This window comes from Xyrauchen texanus, chromosome 7, assembly GCF_025860055.1.
Source record: "Xyrauchen texanus isolate HMW12.3.18 chromosome 7, RBS_HiC_50CHRs, whole genome shotgun sequence".
Lineage (NCBI taxonomy): Eukaryota > Metazoa > Chordata > Actinopteri > Cypriniformes > Catostomidae > Xyrauchen > Xyrauchen texanus.
In genome coordinates, this window is record NC_068282.1 from 50,512,027 (window position 1) to 50,530,676 (window position 18,650).

General features: G+C 41.9%; 2 protein-coding genes across 2 annotated transcripts; both read right to left on the reverse strand.

The window, feature by feature from the left end:
- Positions 1-85: 85 nt before the first annotated feature.
- bglapl (bone gamma-carboxyglutamate (gla) protein, like) lies at positions 86-1,467 on the reverse strand. The gene is made up of 4 exons (XM_052129901.1): positions 1,355-1,467; positions 1,045-1,278; positions 797-905; positions 86-699 (listed from the first exon to the last, which is right to left on the reverse strand). The coding sequence occupies exons 1-4, from the start codon at positions 1,413-1,415 to the stop codon at positions 597-599; spliced, it is 507 nt and encodes a 168-aa protein (XP_051985861.1). The 5' UTR covers positions 1,416-1,467; the 3' UTR covers positions 86-596.
- A 7,656-nt stretch (positions 1,468-9,123) lies between these two features.
- LOC127646334 (endoplasmic reticulum resident protein 27) lies at positions 9,124-18,470 on the reverse strand. Its single transcript, XM_052129889.1, has 7 exons — positions 18,354-18,470; positions 18,025-18,110; positions 17,281-17,418; positions 15,860-15,976; positions 11,615-11,740; positions 11,025-11,222; positions 9,124-9,209 (listed from the first exon to the last, which is right to left on the reverse strand). The coding sequence occupies exons 1-7, from the start codon at positions 18,409-18,411 to the stop codon at positions 9,165-9,167; spliced, it is 768 nt and encodes a 255-aa protein (XP_051985849.1). The 5' UTR covers positions 18,412-18,470; the 3' UTR covers positions 9,124-9,164.
- Positions 18,471-18,650: the final 180 nt, after the last annotated feature.

An 18,650-nucleotide genomic window follows, 5' to 3' on the forward strand; every position in this document is an offset into this window, starting at 1 on the left:
TTGTAGGCCTAACTCTAAATAAATAGCCAGACACTCTCCATATATATATATATATATATATATGTAAATATTTAATTTCATTTTATTTTAGCATACATTCTATACAAGTATTATGTGCACAAAACAATAAAAGAACAGTAAAATGCATTACTCACAAAAATGTCAACAATTTCAGGCTACTTGTCAATGAACAATCCCAGGTGATATATACACACACACACACACACACACACACACACACACACACACACACACACACACACACACACAGTACAATACAGAGGAAATAATGTGTTAAAGAGTGAATCTAAGAGCTCATTTTCATCTTGAAGCAGGAAAGTATTTGTTTAATCACAGCACCACAAACAAATATCATTAAAACGATTCAAAAACTAGAGGCTTATTTTTAACTACACAGCTATCAAAGATATAAGGCTATATACTATGGAAATGTTGTACTAATTGCATTAATAATGTTTCTGTCACTGCCATTATAAAACAATGAAGCTGAAAACCGTGATGTAGCCCATTCCTCACAGATAACGACAAAGAGCTTTTTATTTCCTGAAGGGAAGGGTTTGCTTTTGAAGATGGTGTTAATACGGGATGGGTCCGTAATATGCCGTGTAGGCGGCCAGGATTCCGGTGGTTTCGGCCATGTGCTCGCAGGCCAGATTGACTTCGCACACTTCTCTCAAGCTGAGGGACGGAAAAAGAGAAAATCCCCTTTAGAATCATGACGCAAACGAGGAATCATTTTGTTGAGACTAAAGTGAATGTGTTTGTGTGAATTGACCTCTCGAGTTGTTGTGGAGTGAGATCGGTCGCAGTAGGTCCTGCTCTCCGGCGCCGCAGCAGTGACGCTGCGACATCTCGCTTCAGCAGCACGTGAGGCGCAGGAGTGCCTGAAAACACACAAAACACTCTTAAATCATTGAGATACACTTACACCACATTCAGAAACACTATGGGCCTCCTTCACAAAACACAATAGAATGAATTTGTGTGCGTCGATGAGACACACAGGAGACGTTTGATTCTCACCTTCAGTGCTGGCTGAGTTTGATTCAGACGAGGAAGAGGAAGAGGAAGAATCAGACGCCGAGTCGGATGCCGAGTCGGATGCCGAGTCGGATGCGGAGTCGGATGCGGAGTCGGACTCGGATGAAGATGAACTGGAATCAGAATTGGACTCAGATGAAGATGCAGAATCAGCGGCAGCAGCAGTAGGAGCAACTTCGGCCTCAGCATCAACAGCAGCGTCAGGCTCTGTGGACACTAGACACAAAGACAGCACACTATTAAGAACACTCAATCTATATCACCATCTTCCTCTTACAGACATGCGTCTCACCTCCCATTGACATGCAGACAGACAGCAGAGCGCAGACACTCAGGAGCATCAAAGTCTTCATGGTTCTTCAGGTCTTGTGTTCTTCTCTCAGCAGATGTCGTCTGTGTTTCTTCTGTCTGTCATCCGTTCATTCACGGGCACGTTTATACTCTCACATTCACCCACACAGATCATTGCTAGAGTTTGTGATTGGTTTGAGAATCGAGGAACGTCCTTCCCCTTCCTACATTCCAACAACAACACACACCCGACAACCACAGGCTGGCAAGCGGACACACACGCACCTAAACGTGGGAAATCACGCCAAAACCACTAACGAACTTGGCTGGTCGCACAGCGGCCCTTAATGAAACGCTCGCTCCGTCTGTGGGGAAATGTAGGCGATGCTTCTAAATGTAAAATGTATATTTTTCTTCAGTGGTCACTCTGTTTTATTCCAGAGTCTAAATGTTCCTGGATCAAACCAGATGAGATTCCTGAGCAAGATCCCAGAGCACTCCTGGTTTCGGGAGACTGTCAGGACGATCTCACGGGAAACTTCAAATCTGTCTGTGTCGGACGCTTCTGTGATGCAATGACCTGTTCAGTATCAGTCCAGCGTGTTCAAAGGAAGCTGAACTTTAATAGGCATGAAAGGAATTCGTTTCCGCTCAACCTAAAATAAATCCAAACAGCATGTGGGTCAGATCATATGGAACATATCATTAGGGTTACAGGGGTCCCGCGTGATTCTCCGCTTCAGTCGAGGTCTGATCGTACAAATACGACCTGCTGGAGCTCATTATGTGACAGACGTGAATTAAACGTTTCTTATAAAACCACATGGAACCACACAACAGCGGTTCACTCACAAGCTTTACATGTTTCTGTACATTTGTATGTATATTTGGTTCATCATACACATATCCAGTGAGTCCAGAGAGCCTTGTAATTCATTATGATGGTGGTGTTATGATTTCTGAAAATATCTAGTTTATATATGGATGCTTACCTGATAAAATATAGTACACTAAAGCTAGTTATAATCACTACATACAAACCGTAACCCAAACTTTATTTTCTGTATTTACAACAAGCCACTTTTGCTTTTGAACATGAGCCCAAAAGGAGGTTTGACCATATTTAGCAAACATCTGGGGACATTTCTCAGTAAATGTATGCCTTAAGTATGGAAATATTAAACACACATATACACACATATGTACATGCATTTTAGAGAACATTAGTAAAGTCATAATCATTTATAAAGTATACACTTTCGTTAAAAATTATGCGACTGTGCAAAATCAAATTTCGTGCTTCATTACACGTTTGACTGCAGTTCTGAGGTGAAATGTCCACTGTGTGGCGCTAAAAGCGAGTTAAATGTTCCCTCAAACAGATTAAAGGTGCTGTACATGATTTTTACTCAATGTAGCCACGCCCCCTGTTTTCAAAACCACACACACACCAAAGACATGCACAAACCATACCTGCCGACACTCCCAATTTTAAAGGGTTTCTCCCGTTTATCCAAACTGTACTCCCAAAAACTCACGATGTTCAGCATCCACACTTTGCTCATGAGAATGTATTAGATCTGTAGGCAGGGCTGGACTGGCAATCTGGCATACCGGGCATTTTCCTGGTGGGCCGTTGCACTTTGGAGCCGATCAGGGGCGGGCGGGCCAAAAATGAGCCGCCGCGTTATGCAGAATGGACCACAAAACGGCACCGCGATATGCAGAAAAGGACAGCGAACACCTTGCTGTCAATACGGGATCGTCCCATATTTAAACATGAAATGATGCGTCCTGTATCGAATCAATAAGGGACGCGATTTGTCCCCTAAGCTGGTCAGATGGTGTCACGGCGAAATCGTTCCAGATTGTTAAATTAACACTGATATAAGCAGGGTTGGGAGGGTTACTTTTGAAATATACTCCACTACAGATTACAGAATACATGCTGTAAAAACTAATTTGTAACATATTCTGTTAGATTACTCAAGGTCAGTAATGTAATCTAAATACTTTGGATTACTTCTTCAGCACTGGTAGATTTTTTTCACTTGTTTTGACTATAAAAACTCTGCCAGTACAGTGAGACAAAATACACATTAAAAATACATTCTCTGAAAAACATAAATATCTTAATCTAATAATCAATGTAATTGATCTTGTTTTAAGTATTTTTTGATATTTTTACAGGAAAATAATACAAAGATTATTATTCTTGCCCTAATATCAAAGGTCTTACTAGAAAAAAGAAATTATGATCTAAAAATATGATGTTGTCTGGTCACATGTGCATGTAAAATGGCTAGAAATAGCATTTTAGCTTAGCGTAAAGCTAACAATTTACACAAGGTTTATTTCTATTTCTTCTGCTCCAAACGTACTTCAAACGCACTTCTCTGTCTGCTCGTATGAATGTCACACATCATCAGAAAGTGTTTCACCGCTGCTCAAATGCACTTTGGATCATTTATAAATGTTTCCATCTGAAAGGAATAAATATAAAATGAAACAAATGACAATAAACTCTTCAGTAATTAAAATACTTTTTGAATGTAACTGTATTCTAATTACCAATTATTTGAATTGTAACTGTAGTGGAATACAGTTACTTACATTTAGTATTTTATATATGTAATCCCGTTACATGTATTTCGTTACTTGATCATATTTTTTAATCAAGAAAATTCTATTTGGATCATAATTTATTTTTTTCTAGTAAGATCTTTGATATTAGGGCAAAAATCAGATTCTTGATCACTTTTGTATTGTTTTCCTGTAAAAATATCAAAAAATCCTTAAAACAGGGGTCTGTGTATCTGAGCGATTATTGACGCTGACTATCACATCTGGAGTCGTGAGTTTGAATCCAGGGTGTGGTGAGTGACTCCAGCCAGGTCTCCTTAGCAACCAAATTGGCCCAGTTGCTAGGGAGGCTGGAGTCACATGGGGTAACCTCCTCGTGGTCACTATAATGTGGTTCTCGCTCTCGGTGGAGCACACGGTGAGTTGCGCATGGATGCCGCAGAGAATAGCGTGAAGCCTCCACACGCGCTACGTGTAACAACTGGGACTCTTCCTAGAGCTGCCCAGCCAAACTGAGCAATCGGGGGAGAAGGGCCTTGGTAAGAGAGGTGACTAAGAACTCGATGGTCACTTTGGTTGAGGTCCAGAGATCATGTGTGGAGATGAGAGAAACTTGCAGAAGATCAACCATCCCTGCTCCACTCCACCGATCTGGGCTTTATGGCAGAGTTGCCAGAAGGACGCCTCTCCTCAGTACATGGAAATTATGTGAGAAACAAGATTCTCTGGTCTGATGAAACGAAGATTGAACAATTTGGTCTTATATTTACATTTACATTTACATTTATGCATTTGGCAGACGCTTTTATCCAAAGTCACTTACAGAGCACTTATTACAGGGACAATCCCCCCGGAACAACCTGGAGTTAAGTGTCTTACTCAAGGACACAATGGTGGTGGCTGTGGGGATCAAACCAGCGACCTTCTGATTACCAGTGCTTTAGCCACTACGCCACCACCACTCTTAATTCCAAGCATCATGTCTGGAGGTAACCAGACACCACTCATCACCTGCGCAATACCATCCAATACCGTGTATATACCGCGCAATACCGTGTGGTGGTAGTAGCATCATGCTGAGGGGGTGTTTTTCAGCGGCAGGGACTGGGGGACTGGTCAGGGTTTAAGCAAAGCTGAACGCAGCAAAATACAGAGATATCTTTAATGAAAACCTGGTCCAGAGCAGTCAGGACCAAAAACTGGGCCAAAGGTTCACCTTTGTCCACCGTCCACTGACAGTCCTCATCCAACCTGACAGCTTGAGAGGATCTACAGAAAAGAATGGCAGAAAATCCCCAAATCCAGGTGTGCTTGTTGCATCATACCCAAAAAGACTTGAGTCTGTAATCGCTGCCAATGGTGCTTCAACTGAGTATTGAGTTAAGGGTCTGAATACTTATGTCAATGTGATATTTCAGTTTTTTATTTTTATTACATTTGCAAAGTTATCAAAAATCTGTTTTTGCTTATGCATTATGGGGTATAGAGTGTAGATTGATGTGAAAATGTTATAATTTAAAGTTTTTTAGCATAAGCCTGCATCATAACAAAATGTGAAAAAAAATGAAGGGGTCTGAATACTTTCTGAATGCACTGTATATATACAAGTGAATGATACCTGAATTTCTATACTATTGATTATACCAAATAACGAATCAATGCACATGCAAGAAGAGCACACATGACTCGCGGTTGCGGCTGTGTGTATCTTGGTTAAATATTGGAAACTAGAAATTAGATTTGGCCGGTCTGCTGTGTAATTTCCATGTCTGGTACTGTGTGCGTGTAGTGGACATTTTTCAGTGAAGGGAAAGTTTAGGATTCCCGGGAAACACAGAAACATGGCAGCTGACTGTGTGTTGAGTTCCATACAGTCTCGTCCACCTTATAATTTTCAGTGTTGTGTGGATGGATATTTTCAACGTTTGCAGGTCTTTTTTCCCAAGTTCAGTCCTAAAGCCGCAGAACAAGTTCATCCATAATCAAACTAAGAGAATTTACAGCTGCACCTGAAAACAAAATATCTGATGATGTTCCAGCTGCTGTTGAGCTTCTAGTGGCATTCAGAGGTTTAGTGTTAAAACTCACATCTCTTCGACATCTTTGATTGAGATTGAAGCAAATGAATTAGTTCTCAGAATGGAGAGAGAGAGAGAGAGAGAGAGAGACGAGAGTTCATCTAGTGCAATGGTCAGATGTGGGTGAAACTCTGGTATCCACCATCACTGCAGACACCACAAACAATCCCAACAAACCTCAGTGTGTGTGTGTGTGTGTGTGTGTGTGTGTGTGTACGTGTGTTATATAAAAGCTGAGCATATAGATAGTTTGAGTATTTCTGCGCCGTATGTCTGCACAATCCGATAATTACAGTGCGAGTTTGTCTGTTTTTAGCCTTTAATGTTTTTAGCAGAACTGAGTGTCAGTTTTGACTTTCACACTACACATCTGTCCAACTGTGATTTTGAATATGTAGAAAGAGCATTTATGATGGAGTAAAACAGGTATGATTGTGTACATTTGTGTTGGGTCACTCTCAGGAAACGATGATGTCACTTTGTTGATATTTTCCATTATTAGACATTTTTGACAACTGCTTTAACCAACTAATTAAAGCCTGAAGTATTGGGTTGGCACGGAACATGTTTACAAGTGAAAAGGTTAGAATGATAAATAGTGCTGGGTTGTAACGGATTACATGTAATCTGGATTATGTACTCTGACTACAAACATCAAGAAGTTGTAATTAGATTTGACATTCTTGACCACATAACCAATCAGTCAACGACAATATCTAGAGCGTAGTTGTGGAGCGGAGGGGGGCGGGGCCGGGTCGGAATATCGCACGCCCGGTCCCCAGGCGCACGAGGGATAAAGGCGGCCGGTGATGATGGTTCGAGAGAGAGAGAGAATTACGGGCATATCCGTCATGTGTGTGTTTATGTTTGTGTGTTTTGGTTTTGAGTTTTCATTAAAATTATGATTTATATTGACAAGCCGGTTCTCGCCTCCTCCTTGCCCATCCTTTAACTGTTTTACATTGGTGCCGAAAGCCCGGGAAGGAGGAGGGATGCCCGTAGCAGAGTCCTCGACACTGCCGTCCACCCAAGGGAGCGCCGCTACCATCTGCCTGGTGACGGAGTAGCCGACCGCCTGGATGCGGGAACGGCCGCCGTCCGCGGGGCAAGTGGGGACTGGATACCCTGACCGTCTGGAGTGAGGGAGCCGCTGCCGTGGGTGGAGGAGTGCCCTGCCGTCCCCAGAGATGCGGCGGTGTCGAAGGAGACCGCCGTCCGCGAGGGGAGGAGGGAAGAAACTCCCCGATCGCCTGGAGCGGTAGGGCCGCTGCCAGGGGCGGAGGAGTGTACCCATGTGCCGCCAGAAAAGCAGAGGGGCGTTCTGCCCGCTGGGGGTCGAAGGTTTGACTCCGGTTCACCCGGAGAGGAGCGGCTGTCGTCCGCCTGAGTGTGGAGGAGTGTTCGAGGACCACGCAACGGTACATCAGAGAACCGGTGAGTGAGATTTTTCTGTCTCTCCTCTCTCTCTCTCTGTCGCACTGTGTAGGCCTTTATCCCTCGCGCGCCTCATCAGGCCGATTGGGGACCGGGCGCGCGATATTCTGACCCGGCCCCGCCCCCCTCCGCTCCACAGTAGTTTACTAATTATACACCTAAATTTTAAAAGAGCTTGCGGACTGAGCCAGATTCTGAAGTCAGGCATCACAACATACACTGAAGACTGTCCTGATCATCATTTGAGCACAAATAACTTGACTTTCAAAGAGACACAGGGGAAAAAATACCTGAGCAAAGCAACGAACAAGTAAATAAATAACTGCTGTTTTAACTCTGTTCCTCAGCTGTAGTGTTGTAGTTATCCACTACGAGCGATTGTGGAGTGATGCTAAATAGGACACGCAATTGTCCTAAGTAGCATCTTGGTGTGCTCCATGTTTTGTCCAGAAAACATGGAGCACACTAGTTTAATTCTTGTATATTTCTTGGGGAACTCATATTTTGACACAAACACAGAAGCACTCGCTCCCTACGCCATGTTGAAAGTTTACGTCTTCTCCCAACATGTGTTTCGTGACTGACAGCTGTGATCAGCAGTAATACCGAAGCTGTTAGTTTAACTCTACTTCTCAGCTATAGTGTAGCAGTAATCATAGGTTATGGCGCGAAAGACAAGCCGATGATGACAATGACGCTCACACACACTGACTGACGCCACAGACTCTCAACATCAGCCCAACTCACTCACAAGACAGTCTTTTGTCGCCACCTATTTTAATGTCACAGCGATTAATGAAACTCCCCACATCTACACGTTAGTTTGGAACGACACGAACACAAGCGGAGTGATACAAACCGCAACGCATCCCAGCACTGACACTTCTTTTTGTCACAATATGTGCTTGAAAAGTGCGATTGTGCAATTCTTTATTTCAAGTAAATAACACTTGCTTTTATATTTTACTGTCTAATGCAATGATACTCAGACATTTCAAGGCATTTCAAGTGTCCAAATACTTTTTGGGGCCACTGTACATGAGGTTCTGCCTGTCATAACCTCTATTTGAGGACACTTCAGCTGTCTGTCGTCCTGACAGTGATTCTTCTAAGCTTCATGTCCCTCAAACGGTTTAGATGGATAAACAGAAACTCAATGTTTAGTTTCATAAATCCTGTTGTAACTGCCGTTTCCGCTCAGTTAACGAAACCCGCTCATTATCCATATTCAGCACGGCTCAACAATCCAGACAGCTTTCAGCACATTTAGAGAATTCTGTATAAACTGCGTCTCTTTAATCGCAGCAGTTCCAGTTTACAGCTTCACAATGTGTCATATACACAACTGTATATGTCACAGCCGGGGCAGTTGCTCTGTGACTTACAGAGCCCTTATTACAGGGACAATCCCCCCAGAGCAACCTGGAGTTAAGTGCCTTACTCAAGGACACAATGGTGGTGACTGTGGGGATCGAACCAGCGACCTTCTGATTACCATATTACCAGTTATGTGCTTTAGACCACTACACCACCACCAAGTTCCACCTAGTCCCTTGAATTATCAGAGACGTTACATGTCTTCATCAGTCCAGTTATATTTCATCAGTCCATTGACTGGCCCATTTATAAATCTGATACTGTATCTTTTCAAAAACAGAATAAACTGAAGTCTGTATTGTGTTTTTTTAACTTTTTTAATTAATTAACAGATTGATGTTATAGTTCTGTCTTGTCTTCAGGTTTCTCAGGCTTGATGTTATTCTGCAAGAGAGAAAAGACAGCAGACACTCAGTAATGTGTTGACAGCATTGTTGGGTAAATTACTCAAAAAAAGTAATCCACTACAAATAACGAATTACTTATCTCAAACTGTAATCAAACTGCACTACTCATTACTTCATGGGGGAAGTAATCACATTATTAGTTACTTTCTAAAACTGTATTTCCTCTCAACGAATTTAAAATACTGTCTATATTTCCTCATTCATTGACATCCTTCAGCTGTCACAGAAAAACAGACTATTAATATTATTCATGTTGTAAATGTATTCTGCATAAATAATATTATTTTTAGAAAGTACTTGTACAAGTAAGTAAATGAATTAAAAGTCAGTAACTGTAATCTGAATACAAGAAAAGTACCAGTAGGGGGCGATATGCACGAAGAATGCAAATCGGCAAAAACAAAAGAAGAAGAACTCTTAGGAGAGAATAAGGCTGTTTGACTTATATATTGATCTGTTTCTTGCTCACACCTATCATATCACTTCTGAAGACATGGATTAAACCACTGGAGTCTTATGGATTACTTTTATGCTGCATTTATGTGCTTTTTGGGGCTTCAAAGTTCTGGTCACCATTCACTTGCATTGTATGGACCTACAGAGCTGAAATATTCTTCTACAACTCTTCATTTGTGTTCTGCAGAAGTTCTGGGATGGCATGAGGGTGAGTATATGATGAACTATCCCTTTAACAGTAAAATTTTAATTATAAACATTTGAAAATCTCTTATGAGTTTCATTAAATGATAAATCACTGTGAACAGCATTTGCATGATATTATTTGATGTGTACAAATTTGCATTATAAAATGAACCTAAAATTGAATAAATAAACACACAGGGTTTGTGTAGAAAAACAGTGAGTGACGGGCATTCAGATTTTGGAGGAAATCACAGACTCAATATAGACCAGACATAGACTGTAAAAAAAGATGGCCGACGCCCCATCGCTCTTTTCCATCGGTGAGAACTGAAGCCGCCAGTGTCCCGATATGGCGCTGACATCTTGGGACTTGAGTCTGCGCAGTTGCGATTTCAGGACCAGACCTGCGCAGTAGTGAGCAGGAAGTAAAGCCACGAAATCAAGGCTCCGCCCTCACTCTCGCCGAATCAATCGCAAGCACACGCCCCTGCACTTTTGACTTTTGACTTTAGACGGTGTGAAATAATTAATTATAGAAATTTAGATATTACATTTAAAGCTCCAATCTCCTCCGAAGATCCCGAAAAATAGTCAGTTGGTGCTTCAGTGACTACATCACTCAGAGAACCTGTCAATCACAGCTGTCAATCATGATGTCACAGCAGCGTTTTTATAGCATCAAATAACTAAAAACAAACTTATTTTGAAAACAAACACTTGAAATGACATCAACGTGATAGAAACGACAGTAAATGACAGAAACTATCTTTGAAAAAAAGATATGTGAAGTGTAATTTAATTGTTTAGTAGGTCTCACGTCCTGTTGAATAACATGGGGAGGCGGGGCTTATGACCTATACTAGGACCAGCCACCGGGGGGCGATCGAGACGTTTTGGCTTCACTTTTGAGGGCTTGTGCGGCACACTTGAGACCAGATCAAGAGAAACATCTCCTTTATTTCTGTTTCCTTTATTAAAATAGTGTTGTAAGAAGGCTAGCTGAAATGCAAGACCTGTATTGTATCGATTTGAAATCCTGCTTGCTGATTGGTCGGTCTCTATGGGAATATAAGTTGTACCTTTTATTATAGACCATAATATCTTGTATGCATTATTATGCATTTTCATGAAGCTATGTTGGACACCTCACCTGTAGGTCTCCGCTCAGGAAGGAATCGCAGAAGCTCTGCACACGCTCAGTAGATATTTCACCCTTCGGCATCAACCACTTCTTGTCCGAGTTGACGTCATAAATGCCAACACGCGGCAGGTCACGTGACTTCAGACCGAAGTATTCCAGCGCGCGGTCATTCGATTTCTCTCTTCCGTTTACCAGCACAAACAGCATCTGCATTTCACAAAAGACATATAAACATCTGCTGTAAAGTCACATGACATAACGCAAAGGTAAAACTCAACGGGATGAATATTTGCTTTGCTCTCAGATCATTCAAAGCACGCTACGTTACGACTGATTCATTTATGGCAACTCTGTATACTTCTCCAATGGTCTCACACACAGTCAGTGTTGAAAAGTGTATATTTAAAGTTCTGTGGAAATATTCTGGAATGTGTGAGTCATGAGCTGGGAATATTAGGGTCAGTGGAGTCTCTCGCTTTTAATCTCATTAGAGAATGAAACAGTGAGACTTCACCCATCGTGCTCTTAACTAACACTTTCATCGTCAGTTAGGTGAGGTCAAACTCATCCCTGAGGTTATTCCAGCATCTGTTTACTACCTTGCCAGAGTATTTTGGCGCGATTGCTCTCAGTCTCTCCTGTAGCTGTTTAAAGTCGGAGCTCCCTTTGTTGGCCAAGAGCAGCAGGTGCGTCGTCACATCTGACTGAAACAGACCCACCGCAGACTGACACAGAAAAACATCCATTAAAGATTGAAATCACACAATGAGATATGTACAACTCCATTAGACTGGTTTTACAACTCATGAGTAGCTGATGAGAGTTTACTGTGATTGAAACGTCCCCCAAAATAATGAATCAGTTCAACCTGTTCAATGATTTCATGATTCGTTCAAATCAAACAAACATTTTTGACATGTGTGTCATTCTTCACATGGGCCTATTAAAAATGTTTTTGAAAAAGTAAAGGCAACGGGATGTGGGTAAATATTAGCTACGGTTTAGTGCTTGTTGTGTAGCCTATATTAACATATATAACATACACTCACCTAAAGGATTATTAGGAACACCTGTTCAATTTCTCATTAATGCAATTATCTAATCAACCAATCACATGGCAGTTGCTTCAATGCATTTAGGGGTGTGGTCCTGGTCAAGACAATCTCCTGAACTCCAAACTGAATGTCAGAATGGGAAAGAAAGGTGATTTAAGCCATTTTGAGCGTGGCATGGTTGTTGGTGCCAGACGGGCCGGTCTGAGTATTTCACAATCTGCTCAGTTACTGGGATTTTCATGCACAACCATTTCTAGGGTTTACAAAGAATGGTGTGAAAAGGGAAAAACATCCAGTATGCGGCAGTCCTGTGGGCGAAAATGCCTTGTTGAGGCTAGAGGTCAGAGGAGAATGGGCCGACTGATTCAAGCTGATAGAAGAGCAACTTTGCCTGAAATAACCACTCGTTACAACCGAGGTATGCAGAAAAGCATTTGTGAAGCCACAACACGCACAACCTTGAGGCGGATGGGCTACAACAGCAGAAGACCCCACCGGGTACCACTCATCTCCACTACAAATAGGAAAAAGAGGCTACAATTTGCAAGAGCTCACCAAAATTGGACAGTTGAAGACTGGAAAAATGTTGCCTGGTCTGATGAGTCTCGATTTCTGTTGAGACATTCAGATGGTAGAGTCAGAATTTGGCGTAAACAGAATGAGAACATGGATCCATCATGCCTTGTTACCACTGTGCAGGCTGGTGGTGGTGGTGTAATGGTGTGGGGGATGTTTTCTTGGCACACTTTAGGCCCCTTAGTGCCAATTGGACATCGTTTAAATGCCACGGCCTACCTGAGCATTGTTTCTGACCATGTCCATCCCTTTATGTCCACCATGTACCCATCCTCTGATGGCTACTTCCAGCAGGATAATGCACCATGTCACAAAGCTCGAATCATTTCAAATTGGTTTCTTGAACATGACAATGAGTTCACTGTACTAAAATGGCCCCCACAGTCACCAGATCTCAACCCAATAGAGCATCTTTGGGATGTGGTGGAACGGGAGCTTCGTGCCCTGGATGTGCATCCCACAAATCTCCATCAACTGCAAGATGCTATCCTATCAATATGGGCCAACATTTCTAAAGAATGCTTTCAGCACCTTGTTGAATCAATGCCACGTAGAATTAAGGCAGTTCTGAAGGCGAAAGGGGGTCAAACACAGTATTAGTATGTGTTCCTAATAATCCTTTAGGTGAGTGTATATTTACATTTATGCATTTGGCAGATGCTTTTATCCAAAGTGACTTACAGAGCACTTATTACAGGGACAATCCCCCCGGAGCAACCTGGAGTTAAGTGCCTTACTCAAGGACACAATGGTGGTGACTGTGGGGATCAAACCAGCAACCTTCTGATTACCAGCTATGTGCTTTAGCCCACTACACCACCACCACTATATAATAGGTATAACTTTGCTATGTTTCTCTTTTGTAGGTTTCTTTGGATTAAAGCATCTGATTAATGACTAAATGTTAGTTTGGGATCGATGCCTTTTGCACTCATCGATAATCGGATGATTTTCCCAATGATTATCCATTTATATCTGGATTGTTTCATGATCAAAGGACAAAGATTATTTACTGGAATCATCAGCGGATGATATATTGTGCAGTTGAACTCTGCACCGGAAAATCGTAGAGACTTCCGGGTTGGCATATTTCACTCAGGATGGAAAGTATCCTTGATAAGTATCACCCCGGTAACTGCCTAGCAACCAGATGGGCTTAACCTAGCAACCAAGTAACAAATCACATATCCCTGCACCCGAAAATCGTAGAGACTTCCAGGTGACTTATTTCACTCAGGATGGAAAGTAGCCTTGATAAGTATCACCCTGGTAACTGCCTAGCAACCAGATGGGCTTACCCTAGCAACCAAGTAACAAATCACATATCCCTGCACCCGAAAATCGTAGAGACTTCCGGGTTGACATATTTCAATCAGGATGGAAAGTTGTCTTGATAAGTATCACCCTGGTAACTGCCTAGCAACCAGATGGGGTTACCCTAGCAACCAAGTAACAAATCACATATTCCTGGTTGACTTATTTCACTCAGGATTGCAAGGAGCCATGTATTTTCTCACCTTGGTAACAGCATAGCAACCAGATGGTGTTACCTTAGGAACCAAGTAACAAATCACATATCACCAGAACAACATAAAAACTTCTGATTCATTCATGGAACTCAAGGATCGATCTATCGATCTGATAGACTGAATCTAAATGGTCTTATATACTTTAAACTTTAAACTTTTAAAACTACTGAAACAACCACTTCTAACAAAAAACCTTCAGACTTCAAGCTTTTACAACTACTTCAAACTTTCAGGCTAGGCTTTCTCAAGCCAAACTAAAGTTTGTCCACAAACGTTTCTATCTCGCCTAGTTGTTCAACCAGCTCCGTACAGGACTCGAACCGGCATCTCCGGCATGGGAGGCAGGTGTGCTAATAAGGAGGCTAAAGGCTAAAGCCCCTAGCGTCAGTCGCTAGTGCACCTTTTGCGGTCAGGAGAGTGAGGTTTATACACATTGCACAGATATCTATCAGTCTCCCATTACACCTACACAATGTATTTTCAGTTACAATGTATGTCTTTTTGTGGTTTGATGGCTTGAATAAAACCTCTTCAAAGATACATACAATGAAATGGCATAGTCGTTTCAAATCGGTCCCTTTTTGCAGTTCAGTTTCTCCGTTTCTTACACTAACCTGCAAAACATGATCGTCACTTTCATTCTTGAAGTACAAAAACCTTCGTAACTTCTGTGTGTATTCGTCCTGAGCAAGGAGCTCTAAAATACGCATCCTATGTTGTGATACTGGTGCCTTGTGGCCCATTTCAGTAAATATATCACCCCCTTGTGGTCTCCCAATGCTATTACACCAGACATTCAGCAGAAGCCAAACAGAGTGAATTGGAAAGAATGCAAATTAGGCTTTTAAATGTCAGCTAATGTTACTATACCTACGGAGCCCCTTAGAGGACAGGGCAAGAATTTCTTTTGAGAATAGATTTGCATTCCCTCTCAATAGATTTTACCATGGCTTTACTAAAATAACCATATAAATATTATGCAACCTTGATTTTTGTAGTAAAACCATAGTACAGGAAAACTATGGTAATGAAAAATCATAATTTTGTAGTTAAACTATAATAACCACAAGATTAACCGTTGTTAATCTATAGTAAAACCACGGTTACTATATGGATACTGTATACTCTATTATAACCATGATTTCCGACGATAATAAATACATAAAAAAAGCCTACAGCATTCATGGTTACTCCAATATTACTACAGAAAACACTGTTGTTTACTACAGTCTACAATATTGGTAGCACTTTATTTTAATGTTATATTTGTTAACATTAGTAAATGCATTAGGTAACATTATTAGCAATAAAAAAAATATTATATTTTATGACATCCTACTAATGTAAATGTATATTTGTGCATGTAAATTAAAATAATTTTTGATTGTGCTTTATCAAAAAACAGTGTGGGACAACATGTCTTCATTAATATTAAATAGATTTTTTACCCATATTTTACATGCATTAAACATTTAAACACTGATTGTAGAGATAAAACACACCCATTTCAGAGCAAATACACATTAAGATTTATATTGAATATCATCAAAAGGAGTTGTTTTATTATTTTAGCCCTAATTACATTTATATAATTACAATATTAATATTATAATTATATAATACCATTTTATATTAAGCAGATTAACATTACAAAGCTACAAGAAGAGAAGATGATTCAAGATACCGCTTGATTGTATTCTGTGATGTAACGAATGTTATTAATGGTCATAAAGCGCACGAGTCCGTCAGCCTCCACTTTATTCGCCTTTGACAGCTGCAGGTGCTCCTGATGAAGATCAGCCTGTAATACACACACACACACACACACACACACACACACACACACACACAAATACACACAAATACACAATGCATCTCTAAATCTTTCTTATATATCTTATGCACTGATGAGCCAAAACATTATGACCACCTGCCTAATATGCTGTTGGTCCTCATGTGCCGCCAAAACAGTGCCAACCTGCTGAGGCATGACTCTACAAGACCTCTGAAGGTGTCCTGTGGTATCTGGCATCCAGACATTAGCAGCAGATCCTTCAAGTCCGGTAAGTTGTGAGGTGGATCAGACCTGTTGGTCCAGCACATCCCACAGATGCTCATCGAATTGAGATCTGGGGAATTTTGAGGCCAAGGCAACACCTTGAACTCTTCATCATGTTTCTCAAACCATTCCTGAACATTGTGTGCAGTGTGGCAGGGGGCATAATCCTGCAGAAAGAGGGCACTGCCATCAGGGAATACCATTGTCATGAAGGGGTGTACCTGGTCTGCAATGATGTTTAGGTAGGTGGCACGTGTCAAATTGACGTGCACATGAATGGCCGGACCCAGGGTTTCCCAACAGAACATTGCCCAGAGCATCACACTCCCTCCACCAGCTTGGGTTCTTCCCACAGTTCATCCTGGTGCCATCACTTCCCCAGGTATATGGCACACATGTACACGACCGTCCACGTGATGTAAAAGAAAACAGAACTCATCGGACGAGACCACATTCTTCCACTGCTCCAAGGTCCAGTTCCGATGCTTGCGTGCCCATTGTAGGTGCTTTCGATGGTGGACAGGGGTCATCATGGGCACTCTGACCCATCTGCAGCTATGCAGTCCCATATACTGCAGGGTGCGATACACTGTGTGTGAGACACATTCCTCCCGTAGACATCATTAAAATTGTCTGTGACTTGTGCCACAGTAGATCTTCTGTCGGTTCGGATCAGACGGGATAGCCTTCGTTGCCCTCGTGTATCGATGAGACTTGGGTGCCCAACACCCTGTTGTTCCTCCTCAGACCTACTGTCGGTAGGTGCCCCCCACAAGCCTTGCTGCTTCAGAGATGCTCTGACTCAATCGTTTGGCCATGACAGTTTGGCCGTTGTCAAAGTCGCTCAGATCTTTACTCCTGCCCATTTCTCCTGCATTCAACATGTTGACTACGAGAACTGATTGTTCACTTACCATCTAATCTACCCAGACCTTGACATGTGGCCTTGTTAGCAGATGATCAACATTATTTGCTTCACCTGTTAGGGGTCATAATGTTTTGGCTGGTGTGTAACAGTATATAGGCACAAACATTAGGTGTTTTACCTTCCTGAAGATGGAGATGGTGTCAGCTGTGATATTATATTTGGCCCAAACTTCCTTTTCACTGCACAGAGCGACAGGAAGTGGCTTCATCTCTTTAGCAGCGGCCAAAAACTCTTTATATCCATGAGCTTCATCAGTCTGAAAGAGTATAGAAACGAGTGCTGAAACAATATGGGTTTTTAAAAAACAGATTTCTAGAGTGCAACACAACTGATATATGCATACATACGATTTAATGACACAAAATGTCAAATTCACATTTCACAAGATTTACTCAAAGCTCTCTGAAAAACATTGAACTTATTCGGTGTGGTCGATATATGTCTATGACTATTCGCAACGACTAACACACATAAACACCCTTTAGATATGTGTTTTGGTTACTGGCTCTGGTCTGAGGGTCATGTCGGGCTGCGCTTGTGTTTGTTTATGGAGTGCTGAAGGTGCCAGAGACGCTCCCACATTCCTGCCCTGTTCCTCCTCCGCTCCTGCAGTTGGGCCAGAGGACACGGCATGCTGGGATGCCTCAGCTCCGTCTTCAGGACAGCAGGCACTTCCTGTGTCCAAATTTGTGGACATGACTAAAAAAGTGACACACTGAGGTACCAGCAGAGACTCTCCCTACCAGAACATTTTAGCACCTTCTTTTGTCATTCTGTGTGTTTTAAACGGTCTCATTCAAGGGGTGTTCACACTGACAATAACTCCTCATATGAGGAACTCTTGCTATTCCATCACACGCACCTCAAAGAACCCGATTACAGCCACCTCAACTGAGCCAATGAAGGTCTCGGCCGCAGTAACATCACTGAGTCTGGGGAGGGCGCTGTCTGCAGGAGGTACACACCAACAGTCATCAGTTACACTTTAACACAGCTGTGAAACAATGTCCAAATAATGCCCCTTTTGATTCAGTTATGATGCATTTCTTTACACATCTAACCGCCATAAATATACACTGGTTTATGGAAACTATTCTCATGGTATTTCTGCTAGACAGGCTCTGATTTACCAGTTTACAAGAGGACAGATCTGATATACTGTATTAATAATCATGTGAGTGAACACCTTACCTTTATCCTCTTCAGCGAGGCACACGGTAAATAAACACCAAACAAAGAAAACGATCATGTTGACTGAGCGAACAGAGTAAAAAAGAAGGTTTTGCCCGTCTCTTGAGTTCTTGTATGTCAGGGGCCCCATCCGCTGGTCACATGATCGTTTCGGCTGGCATTGATTGGAGGAGGCGTGTGAAACGGGCAGGTGTGCTGTTCACAGATTACGTGTCACTGAAGACACACACGTTGCATTTTTCAGAATGAATTTTAATAGTCTTTAAAGCTAGTTTGAACAAATCCGGTTTCTATAAA